This window comes from Eublepharis macularius, chromosome 9, assembly GCF_028583425.1.
Source record: "Eublepharis macularius isolate TG4126 chromosome 9, MPM_Emac_v1.0, whole genome shotgun sequence".
In the NCBI taxonomy this organism is placed as follows: domain Eukaryota; kingdom Metazoa; phylum Chordata; class Lepidosauria; order Squamata; family Eublepharidae; genus Eublepharis; species Eublepharis macularius.
The window spans coordinates 59,324,100-59,344,251 of NC_072798.1; the positions used below are offsets into that span (position 1 = coordinate 59,324,100).

The 20,152-nt window shown below is 41.7% G+C and overlaps 1 protein-coding gene across 3 annotated transcripts in view; it reads left to right on the forward strand.

Annotated features, from left to right (window-relative positions):
- Positions 1–20,152, forward strand: part of OSBPL8 (oxysterol binding protein like 8) — a 142,514-nt gene that overhangs the window by 100,211 nt on the left and 22,151 nt on the right. For all 3 annotated transcript variants that reach the window (XM_054988231.1, XM_054988233.1, XM_054988232.1), the window contains 5 exons: positions 11,951–12,052; positions 13,241–13,444; positions 15,746–15,830; positions 17,110–17,281; positions 19,843–20,068. In XM_054988231.1, coding sequence (XP_054844206.1) covers positions 11,951–12,052; positions 13,241–13,444; positions 15,746–15,830; positions 17,110–17,281; positions 19,843–20,068 — 789 coding nt within the window. The remainder of the gene's footprint in view (positions 1–11,950; positions 12,053–13,240; positions 13,445–15,745; positions 15,831–17,109; positions 17,282–19,842; positions 20,069–20,152) is intronic.

Below are 20,152 nucleotides of genomic sequence, written 5' to 3' on the forward strand. Positions count from 1 at the left end.
AAATAAGATACAGATGGGAAATGCCTGAAGGACTATCCTTTGAATTTGGTGGCGCTAAAAAACGCATCAGATCTGAATTGGAGATGGAAAAGTTTATTAGGGACAATGAAAAGGACTTACCAACAGCAAGATCATGAATATGGAGTGTAAAACTTTATCATGGAATGTAAATGGACTTAATTCACCCAATAAGAGAAAAAATATTTTTCATTGGCTATTAAAACAAAAATGTGACATTGTTTGTTTGCAAGAAACCCATATTAAAAAGCAGGATGTTAAATACTTAAAATTTGCAAAATTGGGAACTGAATTTGTGGCTGCTTCAAAAAAAAAGAAAAAAGGTGTGGTGTTGTATATAAAAGAGGAATTGCAGCCAAAATTAGTGGTGAGTGATGTGGAAGCTAGATATTTAGCTGTGGAAATTACGTGGAATTTAAAGAAACTGTTGGTGATTGGAATATATGCACCTAATGGAGCAAAAGAAAGTTTTTTTGAGGATTTGGGGAAACAACTTGATGAATTATCTTATGATCAGATGATTTTATCTGGAGACTTCAATGGAGTTACTAACTTGGACGAAGATAAAAAATCTGTAACTGCACAAAAGAAAAGAGGACTATTACCAAAGTCTTTTTTTGCAATAAAAGAACAAGAAACCTTAGAAGATGTATGGAGGAGCCATAACCCTAAAGGTAGACAATATACATTTTATTCTGCAAGACACTCCACTTTATCACGAATTGATATGATCTGGGCCTCCAAAGATTTAGTGCTTTGGACTAAGGACGTTGAAATAATGCCAATGGTAGGCTCAGATCACAATCCAATCATGTGGAGGTTTGGGAAAAGAGTAAAAAGGAGAGGTTGGAGAATAAATGAAGATATATTGCAAGAAGGGGCAAATATGGAACTGCTGCAAAGAGAGACTAAGTTCTTTATACAGCATAACATGAACAATGAAGTATCAACAAATAAGGTATGGGACACTTACAAGGCGGTGACTAGAGGCATACTAATGGACTTAAATGCTAGAGCTAGGAAGAAAAGAGAGGAGAAGAGATTGGAGATTATGGAGAAAATAAAAGCCAAAGAGAGTCAATTAAAGAAGAGACCAGGGAAAAAGAAGCTATATCAGGATATTAAAATCCTTCAAGAACAGTTGACGGCAATGAATAATAAAGAAATGGAATGGAATCTTAAGAGACTGAATCAAAAGTCGTTTGAGGGTGCAAATAAACCTGGGAAATATTTGGCATGGCAATTGAAGAAAAGAAAGGAGAAAAGAACTATAAATAAAATTTGTGAGGAGAATAAAACTTATCTGGAGCAGTCAGCCATTAGTAGAGCCTTTTATAAATTTTATGCAAAGTTGTACCAAAATAAAGAAGTTAATAATGATTCAATAGCGAACTATCTGGGAAAGATGAGGCTCCCTGCAATCTCTGAGGGATGGAGAGAAAAATTGAATAGAGAAGTGATGGAGGAAGAAATAAAAGAGGCAATACGGTCGACAAAATTAGGAAAGGCACCAGGCCCGGATGGACTTACAGCTAAATTTTATAAAGTACTGGCAAATGAACTGGCGCCTTTTCTGAAAGAGGTGATCAATGGAGTTATGTAAGATCAAAGGATTCCAGTTACTTGGAGTGAAGCCAATATTTCATTGATTCCTAAAGAGGGACAAGACTTGACCAATGTAAAAAACTATAGGCCAATTTCGTTGCTGAATAATGACTATAAAATTTTTGCGAAGATAATAAAAGGATGGATGTCTGAATTTATTGCAGAGGAGCAAGCTGGATTTCTGCCAGACAGACAGATTAAAGATAACCTAAGGACAGTTATAAATGCTATTGAATACTATGATAAACGTTGTGATAGAGAAGTTGGTTTTTTCTTCGTGGATGCTGAAAAAGCTTTTGATAATTTGAACTGGGACTTTATGTTTGCCACTATGGAGAAGCTGCAAATGGGAGAAAAGTTCATTCGTGCTGTGAAAGAAATCTATAGAGACCAGAGTGCAGCAATTGTGGTGAATGAAGATGTAACTAAGAAATTGACAATAGGTAAAGGTACGAGACAGGGTTGCCCGTTGTCACCATTGTTGTTCATTTTAGTATTGGAAATATTGATGATTCAAATTCGGGAAGATGATGCAATCCGAGGAATAAAAATAAGAGAGCATTCCTACAAGGTCAGAGCGTTTGCGGACGATATAATGTTAATTGTGGACGATCCAATTGAGAATATGCCAAAGGTGATGGAGAAAATTAAGGAATTTGGAGATTTGGCTGGATTTTATGTAAACAAAAAGAAGTCCAAGATAGTATGCAAGAATATGACTAAACAGAAACAGCAGGAACTAGAGGAGATAACAGACTGTGAAGTAACGAATAAGGTAAAATATTTGGGAGTTGAACTGACTGCGAAGAATATAGACCTATTTAAGAATAATTATGAGAAATTGTGGACTCAAATAGAGCAAGATCTGATTAAATGGAATAGGCTGAATTTGTCATGGTTGGGAAGAATTGCAGCAGTAAAGATGAATGTATTGCCGAGAGTGATGTTCCTGCTACAAACAATTCCAATTATTCGTGACACTAAACAATTTGAAAAATGGCAAAGGAAATTATCGGACTTTGTGTGGGCAGGCAAGAAACCTAGGGTGAAAATGAAAGTATTACAGGACGCTAAAGAAAGAGGTGGAATGCAGCTGCCCAATTTAAGACTATATCATGAAGCAATTTGCCTGTCTTGGATAAAAGAGTGGATGATGTTGAAGGACTGCAAGCTACTGGCTTTGGAGGGATATAAAAAAACATTCGGATGGCATGCATACCTGTGGTATGATAAAGTTAAAGCTGACTCTATGTTTTTGCACCACTATATTCGGAGAAGCCTTTTTGCTGTTTGGAAGAAATACAAAAACTATATGAAGGACGGAATCCCCTTGTGGGTGGTTCCGTTTGAAGTAATAGACCCAAGAACTGTTGGAAATGAACAACAGTGTTTAACATATAAGGAGATAACGTTATTGGAATTCTCTAAATTAAGAATAAAGACGCAAGAGGAACTGTCCTCAAGTTATGGATGGTTTCAATATAGACAGATAAGAGATCTTTATAATTCGGACTGCGTGAAAGGAGGACTGAGAATGGAGAATTCAGAATTAGAAGAGATGTTATTTCAAGAGGGCAAAAAGGAAATTTCAAGGATTTACAAAGTACTTTTAAAATGGTATACAGAAGATGAGACAGTTAAAGTTCAAATGGTGAAGTGGGCGATAAACTTTCATAAAGAGATAACAATGGAGGCGTGGGAATACCTGTGGAAAACGACTTTGAAGATAACGACTTGCACAAATATTAAAGAGAACGTTTATAAAATGATATATCGCTGGTATTTGACACCAAAGAAAATTGCGTTAGGGAACACTAACATGTCAAATTAATGCTGGAAATGTAAAAAACATGAAGGATCTTTGTACCGCATGTGGCGGACCTGTGAGGTAGCTAAGCAATACTGGGGAGGAATAATAGAAGTGATTAATGAGATTTTACAATTTCAAGTTAATAGAAACCCAGAATTGCTGCTACTGAATTTGGGAATGGAAGACATTCCAGCACAACATAGAACATTGTTATTTTACATGACAACAGCGGCTAGACTTTTATATGCGCAGAAATGGAAATAGCAAGAAGTACCAACTATTGAAGGTTGGATTAATAAATTGCTGTACATGGCAGAGATGGACAAAATGACAAGGAAGCTCAGAGACCTTGATCCAGGACAGTTTAATATGGATTGGGAGAAACTGAAGCAATAATTGGAGAAAAAATGGGATGTGGAAGGGAAACTGTGGCAGTTTGAAAATTACTGAGACTTTATAAAAGAAGAGAGAAGTGGCTTTACTGGGAAAGGGGGATTTAAATATCAAATTCTAAGCTATTATTAGGGTTAAGATGAAAATTTTGTTTTATTACACACAGTACCAAATAGCAGACGTATTATTATGAATAGATATTATGAATATATATGAGCATGCTAGCTAGGTATTTTTATTGTAATTAAGTTCTTAGTATAACAGATATTTTATATAATTAAAATAGATTGAGAATAAGAATAAGAAATGTTTAAAGAAATATATAGACTATAAGTTAAATTGATTAACTTATATGAGGGAGAGTAAAGAGATTAGGTAAGGGAATAGAAAATGGATAAAATGTTATACTAATAATATAAAGGTTATTAATATATGCTAGCAATGTGTTATTTAGAATATAAGATTTAGTAAAGGAGGGGTTAATGGTAGCTCTGTGTTTTTTTTTTTTAAAAAAGAACAAGCTTAGAAGAGAGTTTAAGTGTATGTTTAATAGATTACATGAGGTATTATGTAAGTAAGCAATAAGATAGATAAAGGGTTGGAAAACTGTTGGAAGTCAAATAAAAGGGGGGAGGAAAGGGAGGGGGTTAGAAGCAGATATTAATAAAGGGGGAATGTTTGTATTTTATGACTATATAATCTAATCCAATAAAAATTTTATATAAAAAAAAAAGAATTACTAGCAAAAACATTTTATTTCTTGGCTTTAAGTTACACAGCATGGAAGGCACATCACAACAGTCTCTTAGACAGTAGTACCACAACTATCCTCACAACAGAGAATCAAACATACACCCATTTAATTACTTGCAAAAAGATTTTATTTCTTGGCTTTAAGTTACACAGCATGGAAGGCACATCACAACATATCACAGCAGTCTCCTAGACAGTACTACCAAAACTATCTTCACACCAGAGAATCAAACACATACACAATTGCTTGCAAAAACAATTTATTTCTTGGTGTTCCTGGGCTGAGGGCAGGAGACAGCATACAACTACAGCAGTACAACATTTATAACGCCCCCCCCCCCAACATAACCATAGTGATTCCAAGGGAACCAAACCATAGTGTCACACATCCATTCCACCCAAATTAAACTGAACTGGGGGAAACTCTTGCAACTTAGTCCAGCAGAACCATTGTCATTTCCTGCAGCTGGGCTCTCAGTTCAGCCAGTGGGGAAACACCACAGAGCAGAACAGTACCTATCCACAAGCACAACACAATGGTGTTTGCAGAGCACGGTTGCAGAGGTCCCCCCACCCCCACCAGCTTCAGGCTGAACTGGAAACTACCTGTGACGCAGTGTTGGGATGTAGCCTTTATCATCAGCTGGCACCCACCCACACCATTCCTACTAACCCCACACCTCCCACCCCGTCAATATGTATGAACATTTTAACTTTAACAGCAAGAATGTTTTACAACGTTAAACAACATTAAACAACATTCTTTTCAGCAGCATAACTAAGTTCGGCTGCTACTCTGAGTTTCCTGCTGTGTGTCCCTAACCTAACCATTCCCTATCTAACCTGTCTCTCCCTCCAGTGGCAGTCAACATTTCTGGAGCCTGTTATCAATTATCAGAATAAATTTGTGCCCACAGGGTCTGTGACAATTTTGGATTTTTTTTCCTGTTGCGGGGGGGGGGGGAGCAAATAGCAGGATGCATTCCCTTTGACACTGAATTCCACCCTCCTGCTGGATTTCTTTCTACTTCTAAGTTTATTGTAGAGAAGAGCGCGATTCCCCAGGTCCTGGACTCGCAGAGGATGCAGGCCACAAGGAGGACTCACCTCATTCACTGTGGAAGTTCACTCCTGAGAAATCAAAGAGCTGAGAGTTGACCTTCAGGAAGACCAACTGCTCAGCTCTCCATGGGAGAAGGCGAGAGCGATGTGGGCTGACAATGTCACCCGCTTAAGAAAAGATGTGCTCACTCTCCACACTCATCAGAGGGCATGAGAGGAGCTGCTGCGCCTCGAGGGACAGGTCCAGCCAGACTGCCTCCTTCTTGGCCCAGTAGCTCAGTGGATTGGTGGACAGCAACTCGCAGGGCTCCACAAGGTAGTCCCTGACCACTGCCTCCACCGAATCCTCTCTCACACGACTCACAATCCCAGAGGGGCTGAGGACCCGCCGGAGCATCTCCATCTGCATAGACATTCTGGTGGTGGCCGCAGGGGGAACCTGTTCAGAAGGGGCGTTAGAGGGACCCACAGGGCTGGGCCACTTGCCCGTCCCCTCTGATGACAGGCAGCCCGTCTTGGCCTACCTATGCCTCACCTGCACACAGAGGGCAGTTCTGGCTTGGGTGAGGTTCCCGTCCCACTCGGCGAAAGTGCCCTTAATGTGTGGATTGCACATGGTTGCCAACATGTACGACTCCTTCTGCGTGAGAAGCGTTAGCCTGGCAGCTATGCCCTGCTGCAGCCTTCTCATGAGCATGCGCACCGCTGGAACAATGTCTGCACATGGTGCACCTAGGTCCACAAAGGAGGCCAATGAACTCTGGAGCGTATGCACCAGAGGAATGACCAGACCCAGGGTCACTGTGCCAGACAAGACTGTTACAGTGAAGTCCTTGAAGTGCTTCAGGACCTCCACTGTCTGGGAGATGATGAGCCAATCCTCCTGGCTGAATTCACCCTCCTGCCTCCAAGCATCGCTTTCTGAGAGCCACACCTTGAGGGCAGCCTTCTGCTCCACCAGGTGCTCTAGAATGGCGCAAGTGGAGTTCCAGCGAGTGACTATGTCAGAGATCAGGACATGCTCCGGCACGCCTGCCCTGGCCTGCTTCTGGCGCAGTTCGTGAGTGGATTTCACACTGCATGCGAAGTGACCTGTGAGCCTCTGACATTTCTGCAGGAGATACTGGAGGTCATGAGTTGCGGGGTCCTGGGGTTTCGGGCAAGAGCAGCTTTTACCACTAGGTGAAGTTTGTGAGCCACACAGTAAATGTGCTCATGGCTCACCTGCTGCGCCACTGCCCTCATGTTTTGGCCGCCATGCATCACCATGAATCCCATGGTGACGGTGCCCTCACTTATACAGCTGTCCAATCCCTCCTCAAGGTGGCTGCGATGTTCTCCGCCATGTGCGACACGTTGAGAACCTCGGCATGGAGCAAGGCCTTGCGGTAGTTGGCCCGGCAGTTTCCCATCCATCCCTGCCTAACACTGGACACCTCACCCCCACCCTGAAGGTCTTCGGGTTGCCACCAGTGGGTAGTAAGTGAGAGGTATGCATGCTGCACACTAGCGCAGGTCCACGTGTCAGACGTGAAGTACACAGTTCTCCCGGCAGCGCGGGACAACTGTGCCTTCACATGGTCCCTGGCAGCCCTGAAAAACGAGGGCACCACGGTCCTACTCGACGTCGTGTGAGCAGTGATCATGTACCAGGGATAGGCATCACAGAGCAGCCCCTGGAAGCCGAAGTGGTCAGCTAAGGAGAACGGCTCACCATCTACCGCTATCATGTTGACAATGTGGCACGTGACATGCCGGGTCACCTTCTGGATCCCCCCTCTGGGCACAATAGCGCCCTGTGTACCAAGCGTCTCCATCAGAGAGGCTTGGCATCCCTGCCCTACAGGAACCTGTGGGGAGAGAGTACCAGAGGAGCCTGCCTCTTTCTGGCTAGCTGGCATCCATGTGGTGCCACTTGAGCTGTCCCCCCGAAGAAGCACCACCTGTTGTTGCCTCTTCAGGTGTTTCTGCATTCCAGATGTGGAGAGATGTTTCACATCCCTCCCATGATGATCTGTTGCCTACAATGCCAGCACTGGGCAAACTGGGGGTCCTCTGTTCTCTGGAAATGACTCCATATATCAGAGGTAATGGGGGCCCTACGCCGCACAGGGGAGGCGCTTACAGGCCCCCCAGGAGACACGTCCTGTGAGGTGCTCGGGGGAGACACACCATGTCTCACTCTCGGCTGGGCAGTTGGAGATGGATGAGGAGGAAGGGGCAGAGATGTGGGTTCTTCCACCACAGTCTCTTCCTCTTCCTCCAGCACCCTCTCCTCCTACACAGCCGTGAGAGGCCTGCTGCTGGCCTCAGAGAAAACAGGGGAGGACCGCCCATCAGGGGTTCCTCCCGCAGTTCCTCCAACATCTGATGAGTCCCTGGGGTGAGCAGGAACGCAGGAAAAGTCACGTGTCCCATGTCCAACCCAGGAGACACCACATGCTGTTCCTCCTCCAGCTGCTGGGTCTCAACAGCTGGAGAAGGGGGAGCCTCAGCAGCAGGCCCCCACCCAGTGCCGGCTGCTGCCTCAGACACCTGGGTTGGGGGTGGCCCTCCAGCAGCTGCCTCAGGAAAGAGGGCCTTGTGAACCCTTTTCCTGTCACCAGAAGCTAGCCTGGTGAATGGCAGCAGTGCAGGGGAGGGCCTCCTCTGCTCAGATGGGGGGATAGCTGCAGCATTCCCCCTCCCCTCCATCCCTCTAGACTTACCGCTGGCCTTTCTCCCGGGGCCCCTCTCAGCTTTTCTATCAGCAATTCTGTCCCCTCCTTGAACCTACACTAACTACCTGTTGTTAAGTTTTTATAAAGAAAACCCCAAATTTACAATTTAGTTTCACAACCTATCTACCTGTTTCTAAGTCTGTTTCTTGTGGCTCTGTTACTACTGGAGATGGTCGGTTAAATATCTTTTTAAACAGCTCTGCACACCAAACAGCTGAATTCTTCTTCAGAAATCAAAGTGGCCCTAAATCCCAATATAAAGGAAAGCCCAGTACAAAAAATGTGCCCGACCTGGCTCCAAGGATGCCAGACATGGGCAGGGAAACCCTACTTAAGGGACTACCATTGGACAGCCTATTTATATTTGAACAGAACCCAACCTACCTCTTACTGATTCTTCTCCTACAGAAGCCTATTTAATGGGGAAAACTAGTCTTTGTTCCCTAACTATTTTAGAGGGCAAATATTAATCAATGAGAGAAGCCTACCACTAGCCTACCTAACTCACAAGTCCACTATTTAAATCAAAACTAATTTCTCTGAGAAACCCAAAGTACTTACCAAACACTGCTATAACTGCAAACACAACCACCCAACAAACAGAACAACAACAGTGACAATGAGCAAACAACAAACCTTAACTGTAAAACACCAACTATAAGGAACACCAACTCAAACAACAACTGTAAAATCTGCAATACAACAACTAACACCAGTAAAAATGACCTAAAACCCCAAGCCAGCCCCCTCTGAACCCCAACTCCTCCACACAGACACTTACACACATACACAAAGAGCAAAGAAGCAATAACCAAATTAAATTGAAATTAAAAACTCAGGCCCAACCACTTAAACACACAGCAAATAAAATCAGAACCCACAAGCAAGCCCCCACCTGAACCCTACATGCAACTTCCAAATACACACACACACACACACACACACACACACACACACACACACACACACACACACAACAATACCTGTTCCCCCCTCCAACCAACAGCTGGAACAGAACTCAAACCCCCAACAGTGAAGTTTAAAACCAAATCAAAGCAGGAACAGTTCCCCACCACCACCACCAAAAACAGTAAAAAAACCCTCAAACTCCCCCAACAGCAAACTTTTAAAACACACTAAACAGGAACAGTTTCCCTCCCGCCAGTCAAGCCCCTAACCCTTTAAACCTTTAACCCCCCCCCCCAGCAACAACTGGAAAATAAAATCCCCAACTAAACTATAAACCTTTAAATAAAGGCCCTCCCCCCACACGCAAAAGATGCAAGAATCCCCCCTCAAAATAAAAATTAATTTAAATTAACTTTTTAAAAACAATCCCTCCTCTTTCCCCCCCCCACCCAGACAACCAAAAAAAATCCCCCTCAGAGAAAACCCTGTGAGTCACTGACTCTCTCACCAGTCCTGCAGTTCAGTAATGATCAGGCAGGCAGGCAGGAATCCTCCAGGTGAAGTCATCTCCTCCTCAGTGAAGTCCTCCAGCACCAGCAGGCCATCCAACAATGGAGTCCCAGTGGAAATACTTTCAAGTCTCTATGTAGGCCAAGGAAAATTGTGGGCTGGCCAAAAGGCAAGCCTCCAATTTAAATCCCCTGTTGCATCTCCTTCCAGAGAATCCATTGGCTGGAAGGAGGATGCAGCAGTGGGATTGGACATTCCAAACTCCCCCTCCCTCCTCCCCCTTGTACTCACTCATCCCTCCTCACCCCTCCCATCCTGTAAATTAGGCGGGAATCTCTGCAAACTTTGCTGGCTGCCTGCTTGCATTGCAATACATTGCAAACAGCCAGCAAGCTGTTCAAGCTTCTCGCCTTTTTTTACAAGATGGGAGGGGTAAGGAGGAGGTTGTAGTGAGTCACTCACTCCTTCTCCCCCTCCCCTCTCCTAAGAAAGCACGGGAAGCTTGATTTAGCCTCAGAACTTTGTCGCTGTTTGCAAATGCAAACAGCCAGCAAAGTACTGCTCCCGGCTGTCCCGAAGCTTTCTGAAGCGATCCAGATTGCTTCGGAAAGCTTTGCTTCAGTATTTCTGAATCGCTGGCCCCGATTCAGAAATACCAAATCTTTCCAAATTGGGCCCGATTCAGGTAAAAAACACAAATCAGATACCCGAAGCGCACATCCCTAGTCCATATGGTTGTTTTGTGGGTGTTTGTCACGGAAAAGAAAAAGGTCCCAAAACAGAAAATGCGTTCTTTATCTGTGTCTCATCACAAATGACGTAGGCGCATTCCCGTCCAATTTTCCTGTTTTCTTTTTCTTTTGTTGAGTGTATGGGGGATTGTGCTATACTGTTGTCCTGTCTTTCAGTATCTGTAGAAAGTGGGCATGCATAGTACTCCCGCTCAAAGTTTTAAATGCAAAGGTGTTTAATAAGTAGGTGAACTGTACAGTAGTGCAATCGCGTGATTCCATATCCTACTATATAAAAGGCAAGCTGTGTCCCTCGCCATTCACTCCTTATCCCTGCAGAGGTGCAGTACTCAGGCATAAGAAGTGAGTGCAGGGGCAAAATGGTTTGTTTCCCCACTGTCTCCTTGTGGTATCCAGAGGCCTGGAAGGGCCCAGTGCAGCTGTGGGAAGGCTCAGCATGGCGAGGCCCTCCCAAGGTACCACAGCAGTGGGGTTGGCGTTCTCACTGCCTCTGCGGGGCCTTGGGAGGGCCGCACACAAGCCAAGCAGCATCCGAGGGGTTGGAGGAGGGAGCCCCTGCTCTCTTCCCCAATCCCCCCCCTGATGATGCCATGGGGGGAGGCACAGGGGGAAGTGCTGCTAGGGCCCGTTGTATTTTCCCATACAACGGGCATTATTACTAGTTTAAAATAAAATCAGAAATGGCATTCTGTTCGCACTGTTGTTCCTAAACTGGCAGTTTGATTGCTGAGTGATCCAATACAAGCACTGCAGTATGATTCCCTTTGTATATATAGATATCGTAATAATCACAAGGACCATTTAAAAAAGTAAAGAAAGTGGGGGGATTATACAATCATGCATGAGAACCAGATGCATGTGTGGGAAAGGTAATGGCAAGAGAAGGGGTTGGAGATTTGTGGGAGGGCACTTCAAAAGAGCAAAAAAGCCTCCACATGCATTGATATGGTAGATAATTGCATGGGAGAAGTGGCATCAAAATTAAAGACGGACCAAAACAGGTCTCACAAAAAAATGCTTAAAAACCATGATCATCATGACCTGCTCGTACCTGAGAAACAATGATGTGTGTAATGAGATAACCCGCCAGAGTTCTGTTGGCAGGCCATTCCATTAAGGATGTATGGAAGCGACCAATATGTCAGTAACCGCCTTCATTCTTGGTAAGGGATGTTGTTAACCCAGCAGAAAAACCCTGTGTCTGTGTAGATGGTTGATTAAATCAGAAGGGAGTATTTTTATGACAATGCTTATGTTAACAGCTATTCTACAACTGCGTAGCCTTTAATGGACTCTTAAAAGCTGCACTAGTCTTCTTGCAGTTCTGGTTGCTTTTTGACTTTTACTTTTGTAAGCCTATCACTTGTTGATTCAAATCTACATTCTGTCCACTGATTTTTACCTTTTATTCTTTATAGGTTCAAAAGAAAAATTACAGGGAAGAGAAGAAAAGAGCCACAAAAGAATTACTGAGCACAATTACAGACCCATCAGTTATTGTTATGGCTGACTGGTTGAAGGTCAGAGCCTGTGTACTACATGAGTGAAAGTTGTGGCTGCAGTGTAATGTTCGTCTTCCAGAGCTGAAGATAATTAAAATCCTAGTTGGGCGCTGAGTTCTCTTTTCCGTTAACAGAGAATTGTACTCCATAAGTTCCATTCTTGAAGCATAGGGAACCAGGGGGTTGCATAGCTGCTTTATTTGTGGTTGCCATGGCCACATCTATCTGAGGAGACTAACTGGGTTGGTGATCAGTTTGTATTAGATATGTTGTGAATTACAAGCTGTTCCACTAATGAAAGCAAACTCAACATTATTAAAGTACTGGTATTTTAACCCAGGTTCCCTTTTGTAGATATTCCCCGTCCTTATGTGCAAAGGCATAAAATTGTGGGGGTGTTGAATAAGTGTGAATTTCAGTGGTGTTATATCTCCCTCTAGTAAGAAGACATAGAAGTACAATAGGTGTCAACATAAGCTGGTTTATGACAATGTCTGTTGTGGACAACAAAACAATTAAGTAACTCTTCCTGAACTGTAAAACAATGCCTGGGATGTTGCTTCTTGGACTCTATTTGCCTATATAGGCTGGTCTGATTAACATTTTTAATCTACTTGTTATATTTGTATGCTACCCTTCCTTCAGTGAACTTGCAACAACAATTTTATCCTCTGATTTATCCATGGCCACCCGATGAGCTTCACTGCTGAGTGAAGAAATTAACCTTTCTAGCCTAATCGTGCAGTAGACCACAATGATTTTCTGTTGAGATGCTTTCTGCATCAGTTTACATGAATGTGTACAACCTTTATTTGGCACATTGTAATTCTGACTACATAGTACACTGTTCTCAGGTCTTTTTTTGGGTTCTTCTGACAAGCAGACATGCAGTGAAAGTTCCTGGTTCAAACTTAGATTTTCAGTGCAGACAGACTAGGTACAGGGGGCTTGTGTCCCATCACTGCCCCCAGCCTTTTTTCTGACTAAAATGGCCCCATGGAAGTGCAGTTCAGAAATATGTAGGCGATAAGATGTATTCTGGTCAATAAAATGTTGATGGTTACTTAGAAATTTCTCTTCCTCAATTTAATCAATGTGGTTGCTTATATCTTAAAACTGATTTTCTTTGCCTGAGGTGGGAAAGCAATGGTATACAATTGTAATATTAAAGAATAACTGAAGTAAAAGCTGCTTTTGTTTTTAAAGATCCGTGGTACACTGAAAAGCTGGACCAAACTTTGGTGTGTGTTGAAACCAGGAGTATTGCTCATTTATAAAACTCCTAAAAATGGCCAGTGGGTGGGAACAGTACTTCTGAATGCTTGTGAACTCATTGAACGGCCTTCGAAAAAGGATGGATTTTGTTTCAAACTTTTCCATCCTTTGGAGCAATCCATCTGGGCTGTTAAGGTAAGTGAATCTATATTCTTAATGCAGATGGTTATGTTATACCAAAGACACACTAAACCTTTCTACATGGTTAAATATTGAGGATCTCAAAGTATTTTCAGATGATGATATTACCTTTCCTCTTACTGACATTTTAGTGTCCTTGATAAAATTAAGTGTTCAGTTGCTTTGCATTGGAAAAGGTGATCTGGTTTCAATATATTCTACTCTCCAGTGTTGCTTGTGAGTAACTGTCTGCTTTCATCTAATTATAGCATGAGTTAGTGCAACCTGCATTTTATTGGAAGTGTAAAGATACTTCCATTGGAGTCATTTTGGCTTTGAAAAATAGATGTTTGGAATATGTGGTTGTTTGATATTAATTTGCCTAGAGTATTATCTTACATGGTGTATCAAAGAAACACATGCAATGATGTGGCGTTGCGGAATCTTTATTGCAATTGCAACGTTAAGAAAGATAAGATGAATAAAACATTGAATAGACATTGTAAAACACAGCACTGAAAGGAATCAGCTGGAAATTCTTCATCTTTAGAAGGAACTTTTAAAGATTTCATTAACTCTAAAAATACTGTTAGGTAAGAAAAAGTGGCAGACTAATAATTGGTGTTATGGTTGTACCAGAGAATGAAAGTAAACTGCTTTCATGGTACTTTTTGGAGGGTCGAGTTTTATGGTAGAGTTTTGAAGAGCAAGATTAAAATGCAATTTTGTACACTAGCACTAAAAACCTTTTTGTAAACATCATTGAATCCTCTGTACTATGATTCCATTTCCTTAGTGGTGGGTTCAAGAAGCACAGTGACTCCATTTAGTAGTTTAAAAATTTCTATTAACTACCTTGATGATAGGTACAGTGGACTAGACATTTTTGTAATACTTACATGAAGGACTGCATAAAAGCTGTCTGAGCAATATATGCTCAGACAATATATGCATAAATAGAAGGGGGAAAAACAAAATAGAGATCTTCATTCTGTTGAGTCTCTATATCAGATCCTTGTAATCTACTCAAATGAGGTTACTCAGTAATTCCTGTAGAAATATTTATGCTAATTTATTCTGACATGATGCCTACACGGGCTTTTTGCTCCAGTTTGGGTTCCCAACTGCTGCAGATTGTTTCCAAGTTCCACACAATAGCAGTGCCCATCCACTGTCTGCCATTAGTTTCCCTGTTTTTTCTATACATTCTTAAACCACCTCTGATTGAATGTTTCCTGCCAGTATGCAGCCAGAAAATGTTTGTCTTCCATATGGAAGGCATGCTGTGCTTTGCAAGATGCTACCCTCTTAGGTGTCCCTTTCACTGCTGTTTTCCCCTACAGCCACCATTTCCTCACCCACATCATCAGGGCTTTTTAAAAATTGACAGTACCTAGATTGCTGATGTGCTAGAGCATTACAGTGATCTGTTAAGTCCTCTGAGGTGCTGAGTTGGCTGCTGCAGCAGGAACACAAAACCATTAACATGTGGAGGACTTTCTAGTCTAGAATTTCTTAACTGTGATGTAACTTCAGTTTAGTATGAGTTTAAGGGTCAAACTAGGTGTACAGGTTTTTAAAGAGTTGGGTCCAGGTTCTCCAGATCCAACTCAGGTTCCCTGCAGCCGCACAGCAGTAGTGGGGAATGGCTAGCTGAGGAACCTGAACCCAGATTTTTATGAGTGGAAATCAGTGGGTGTTACATTGAAGTACCTTGCTTGAAATGCACAAAATAACTACTATTTATTATTAATAATATTATGATTAATACATGTTTAAACTCTGAGGCAATCCATAAATATGAGTTACACCAAAGTACTGCCCCTTACAAATGGGAATGGCATTTTTAAGGTATTTGCATGTGTGGTACTTTTCTGTTTAAAGAAATCAAATTGAAATTTTAATCCTAAAGACTTCTGTTTGTAAACTAGGGGCCGACCTAATAACTGTGCTTATATACTACTCTTCTAGACAGTTTAGTGCCTTTCCCAGAGTGGTGAACAAGTTAGTGTTGTTATTATCCCCACAATACAGTTGGGGTGCTGGGGCTGAGAGGAGTGGCTTACTCAAGGCCACCTCCTGAGCTTATGGCAGTAGTGGGGTTCAAACCAGTAGAGTGCTGATTCGCAGCCAAACCACTTGACCACTGTGCTACAGCAGCTCTTATGGAAACCTCAATTGATATTTAGTGTAACAATCATTTTCCAGTTAGAGAACTCTCAGTGAATCATCTTCTTTAGCTGTTTCTGACAAAGCATGTTTTTCTTGTTAAAGGACAGTTTAGTCTTACGGTATTTTATTTGTTTATATTTTAAGGGACCTAAAGGTGAAGCTGTTGGCTCTATAACACAGCCATTACCCAGCAGTTACTTGATTATCCGAGCAGCTTCAGAATCAGATGGTAAATTACATTTTATATTTTGTCTTTTGAAAGTAGTTACAAGTCTTAATTGTATTTTTTGAAGCTCATATCACAGATGAATGAGGCATGTGAGAGTTTTGAACTATAGGTGAAGTATGTCATATTACATATTATAAATGTTATCTCATAATTCTGCTAAACACTGTACTGTATTGAAACACAGTGGAAGGAATCATGAGCCCCTGTTCCTGAATTCAGAGTTTATTAGAAATCATGAACATGGAAGGTGGAACCACAAATATGCCAGAAAGGTGATCTAAGCAGCTTCAGAGAATTTTTTTAATTATGGCACCATGCATTTCCTGTACCTTGCTTATAATCTAGATCTTTCTGACCCTCCTCCCACTTCATTTTTTCCCTTGTAATGTTCAAAATATTCACCATATGGCATATATGGATTAAAGTGTATGAAAAGATATGTTCACTCTTAGAGATGGGCACGAAACGGTAAAAAAGAAACCTGAGTTTCGTGGTTTGTCGCATTCCACAAAACACGAACCACCAACTTTCACGAAATTGTCCTGTTTCACGAAATGATTCATTAGGTTTGCGATTCATCAGATCCCGGGGCCCTACAACAGCCCCCTTCATACCCAGAGATGCCAAACTTGCAGGGAGACTTCAGCAGGCTCTCCTCCAGCCACCCTCCAAGTAGCTCTCTTCAGGCTCTCTTTTCTGACTTTTCCCTCCCATCCTCCTGGCCTCCTGCTTTCTGCCACTGCTGGAAGAAAAGCCAAGCGGAGCAGATCTGCTTGGGTTTTCCTCTCTTCAGGTTCTCTTTGTTGACTTTTTCTTCCCGTCTTTCCATCCTTCCGCTGCTCTGACATGCCCCCCCCCCCGCCTCCCAAGTTCTTGAAGGAAAAGCTGAGCAGAGCGGATCTGCTCAAGATCCACTCTGGGGAGCTTGGGGCGGGGGTGGGGGGCATGTCAGAGCAGGAGGAGGACAGGAGGTAGAGAGTCAGGGAAGGGTTCCTGAAACTGGCAAGCAGCGAGCAGTGGCAGAAGGAGCTGCTGAGGCTGCCTCTGCCACTGCTACTCCACCATCCCATTCTTAAAAATGGAGAAGGGAAACAGAAAGGGGAAGGAGTCTCTGACTACAGTTCCTAGGCAAACTTGCGCAGACCCGCATTGCTTAACATATTACTGGATTTGAATTTGATTTTAAAAGCACAGACATTGGAAATGCATATCCTGAAGTATCATCTCCCAGTTCTGAAAACAGTAATATTAAGTATTATTGAAACATATTGGTTTTTAGGTAGGTGTTGGATGGATGCACTGGAATTGGCTTTGAAATGTTCAAGTTTGCTCAAGCGTACTATGATTAGAGAAGGCAAAGAACATGACCTGAACTCATCAACAGATGTTGCGCATGTCTCTCTTTATGGCCTCCTCCGTGCAAACAATGTACATAGTGGTGAAAACTTCCCGTAAGTAGTCAAAACTTTTTATTCTTTTCAAAATTATCCTGAAGCCTGTTCAGAGTAGAACTGGCATTTTGTATAAGTCTTTTAGCATTGTAGAACTCTTTTTGTCCTCAACGTTGCAATGTTAGGAGTGGTATGCATACTTACAATTTTTCACCTTTAAAAAGCCATCGTATTTGTTCTTCAGTATTTTGCTTCAATGTTTTTGTAGCAAGATATTTTTGTGCTCCTCTGTTTCTAAGAGAAACCCAATCATACAGTCTTGTGGTGGCAACAATATATAAATACTACTAAGTTCTTTTATGTAGTTACTGAGATCTGAACATCTTTATTTTGGAAAAGCCAGGTTGTGAGATCTCATACCTTCTCATAACTTACATGCATGTTAAGATTCTGATTTTTGTGGAAGCTAGTTTCCCTGTTGCCAAAAATTTGGGGAACAATACATGGGTTCAGCTATTTGTTTTGTTTTCAGAACCATTCTGTCTAAAGTGTCAGAAGAATAGTTAACAGTAAAAATAAGCCATGTATGGCATCTAAAACTCTAATTTGTAGCATCCTCAAGAATTCATGTATGAAGATTTGCAATAGTGTTGATGAGTATATCTAAATGGATGCATACTTTTAAGTGTATGCACAGTTATGAATTAATTTGTGCTTTTATTGTGTAGTAGAGATAGGCAAGATGGCGAGAGGGAACTTTTCATTCCTTTGTGTCTTTTCTCCCTTTCCCCAATGTACTTACCCACTCTACGTATCACTTTTCTGTGGAAGATTTGGTGAAAGGCTTTTGGACAAACAGACAAAGTGTGCTTCTTCCATCTAATCTGCCCTCCACTACATATTATCACTGGTCCCTGCTTTAAGAACATTTTCATTAATTCTTTTCCCTTGGAATTAAAGTTAAAACATCTGCGACTGTTTGTAAGCAATCTTAATCAAGTGTTATAACCATACAACAAATAAGTGTGGGAACTGGAAGAAAGGCTGTAATTAAGAAAACTCATAGAAAATACATTTTTCTCTTAATTATCTTAATCATTTATTTAGAAAATATCTATCCCTCCTCACCAGAGTACCTACTCAAGGAATCTAATAATAATAACATTTGATTTGTATATACCCTTCAGGACAATTTAACGCCCACTCAGAGCAGTTTACAAAGTGTGTTGTTATCATCATGACAATCACCCTGTGAGGTGGGTGGGGCTGAGAGCTCCAAGAAGCTGTGACTAGCCCAAGGTTACCCAGCTGGCTTCAAGTGTAGGAGTGGAGAATCAGACCTGGTTCTACAGGTTAGAGTCCTGCCGCTCTTAACCACTACACCAGACTGGATCCCTAGAGTATAACTGAAGTACAGAGCCAATTCTTTTCGGCAGGCCTGTAGGAGTTGTTCCGCCAGGCATATGATTGAGGCCAGCACGGGATCCATCTCATTAGCCTCCCTGCCAGTCTCCTACCAGTGCAGGGGGGGGGAATATGGTCAATCTGCCCCCCCCCCATGCTTGGGGAGTTAGAGTTTCACCAAACCACATCTCCACCCTTCTCTTCCTTTTTTTCCTTTGTGTATGGTGGGCAGGGGAAGGGTGCCCCATCTGGAATATTGAAGTTTATGTTGTACTTAGATCTCATTTTATTGTTTTTATCCATTATAATTTATTTATTATTGTAACCCTCCCAGAGCTTGCTTGCAGGGAGAGCGGGCTAAAAATCTAATCAATCAATCAATTAATTACCACTTTACCTACGAGTGAGCTAGCTCACTACTCACTGAATGTCTTGACACATCCCCCTGCTTCAGTCAGCACAGTTGGAATACTGAAAGATCTACAGAGAGAGTGGTGATTGGTTGAGTTAATTGTGTGTCTCAATGCCACCACTTACTAAAAACTTTACTACTGACAGCCCTCACTATGGTTGTAGCAGTCAATCCAAAGATAACTTATCAGAGTGCTTTCTTAAAATGCTCTGTTATGTTTATATGAAAATTTCTGAATTAACTTATGGAATTTGGAAGAAATGTTTCTATTTTTTATATATCAAAGAACTTATCTTAGTTATAACTGAATAATTAAGTGCATTCTAAATTAAATCTCTGCATATATATATGTCTGCACCTATAAAATAAGAGCAAATATTTGCTCTAAATTCTTGTTCTCATTATGTATGTTAATTATTTTTGTAAAAAATGCAAATTCAATCACCTGGAAACAGGGATGGTTTCCCTGAGTCTAAAGGATAAAGTAGACTGTACATGTAAGAAATAAAAAAGAGGTATGGTTGCAATAAAATTTGCAACCCATTTTTATATTCAGATTTCTTAACTTAGATACTGAAGTTATGATAGCACAAAAGAAAAAGCTCAACTAGTTAGCTTTACAAACATCTCAGAAATTCAAACGCAAAGGGCATGACTCCTTTAAGCATTCTTAGTTCATGCCTAATGTAAATTAACTTGGATTATAATTTGAAAAACACAGCAGTGGAATATAATGGCATGTACTACAATTTCTTATTTAATTGTATAAACTAAAGCAGTTTGAATTCTCTCTTTTTTTTTTTAGGTTAAATGATAGTGAAATGGAAAGGCATCATTTTAAAGATCCAGATATGTATTCTGATAAATCAGATAAGGAAAATGATCATGATCGTGATGAGTCAGACAATGATGGCTTGGGCGAAAGTGACTCTGACACATCAGAGCGACAGGATGACTCGTACATTGACCCAGAACCTGATCATGTCAAGGAAACAACTTATTTGGAAGAGATTCATGAAGAGCTTGGGGAGGTAAAAAAATTATTATACAATAGATGGTTGTTGTGGGTTTTCCGGGCTGTATTGCCGTGGTCTTGGCATTGTAGTTCCTGACGT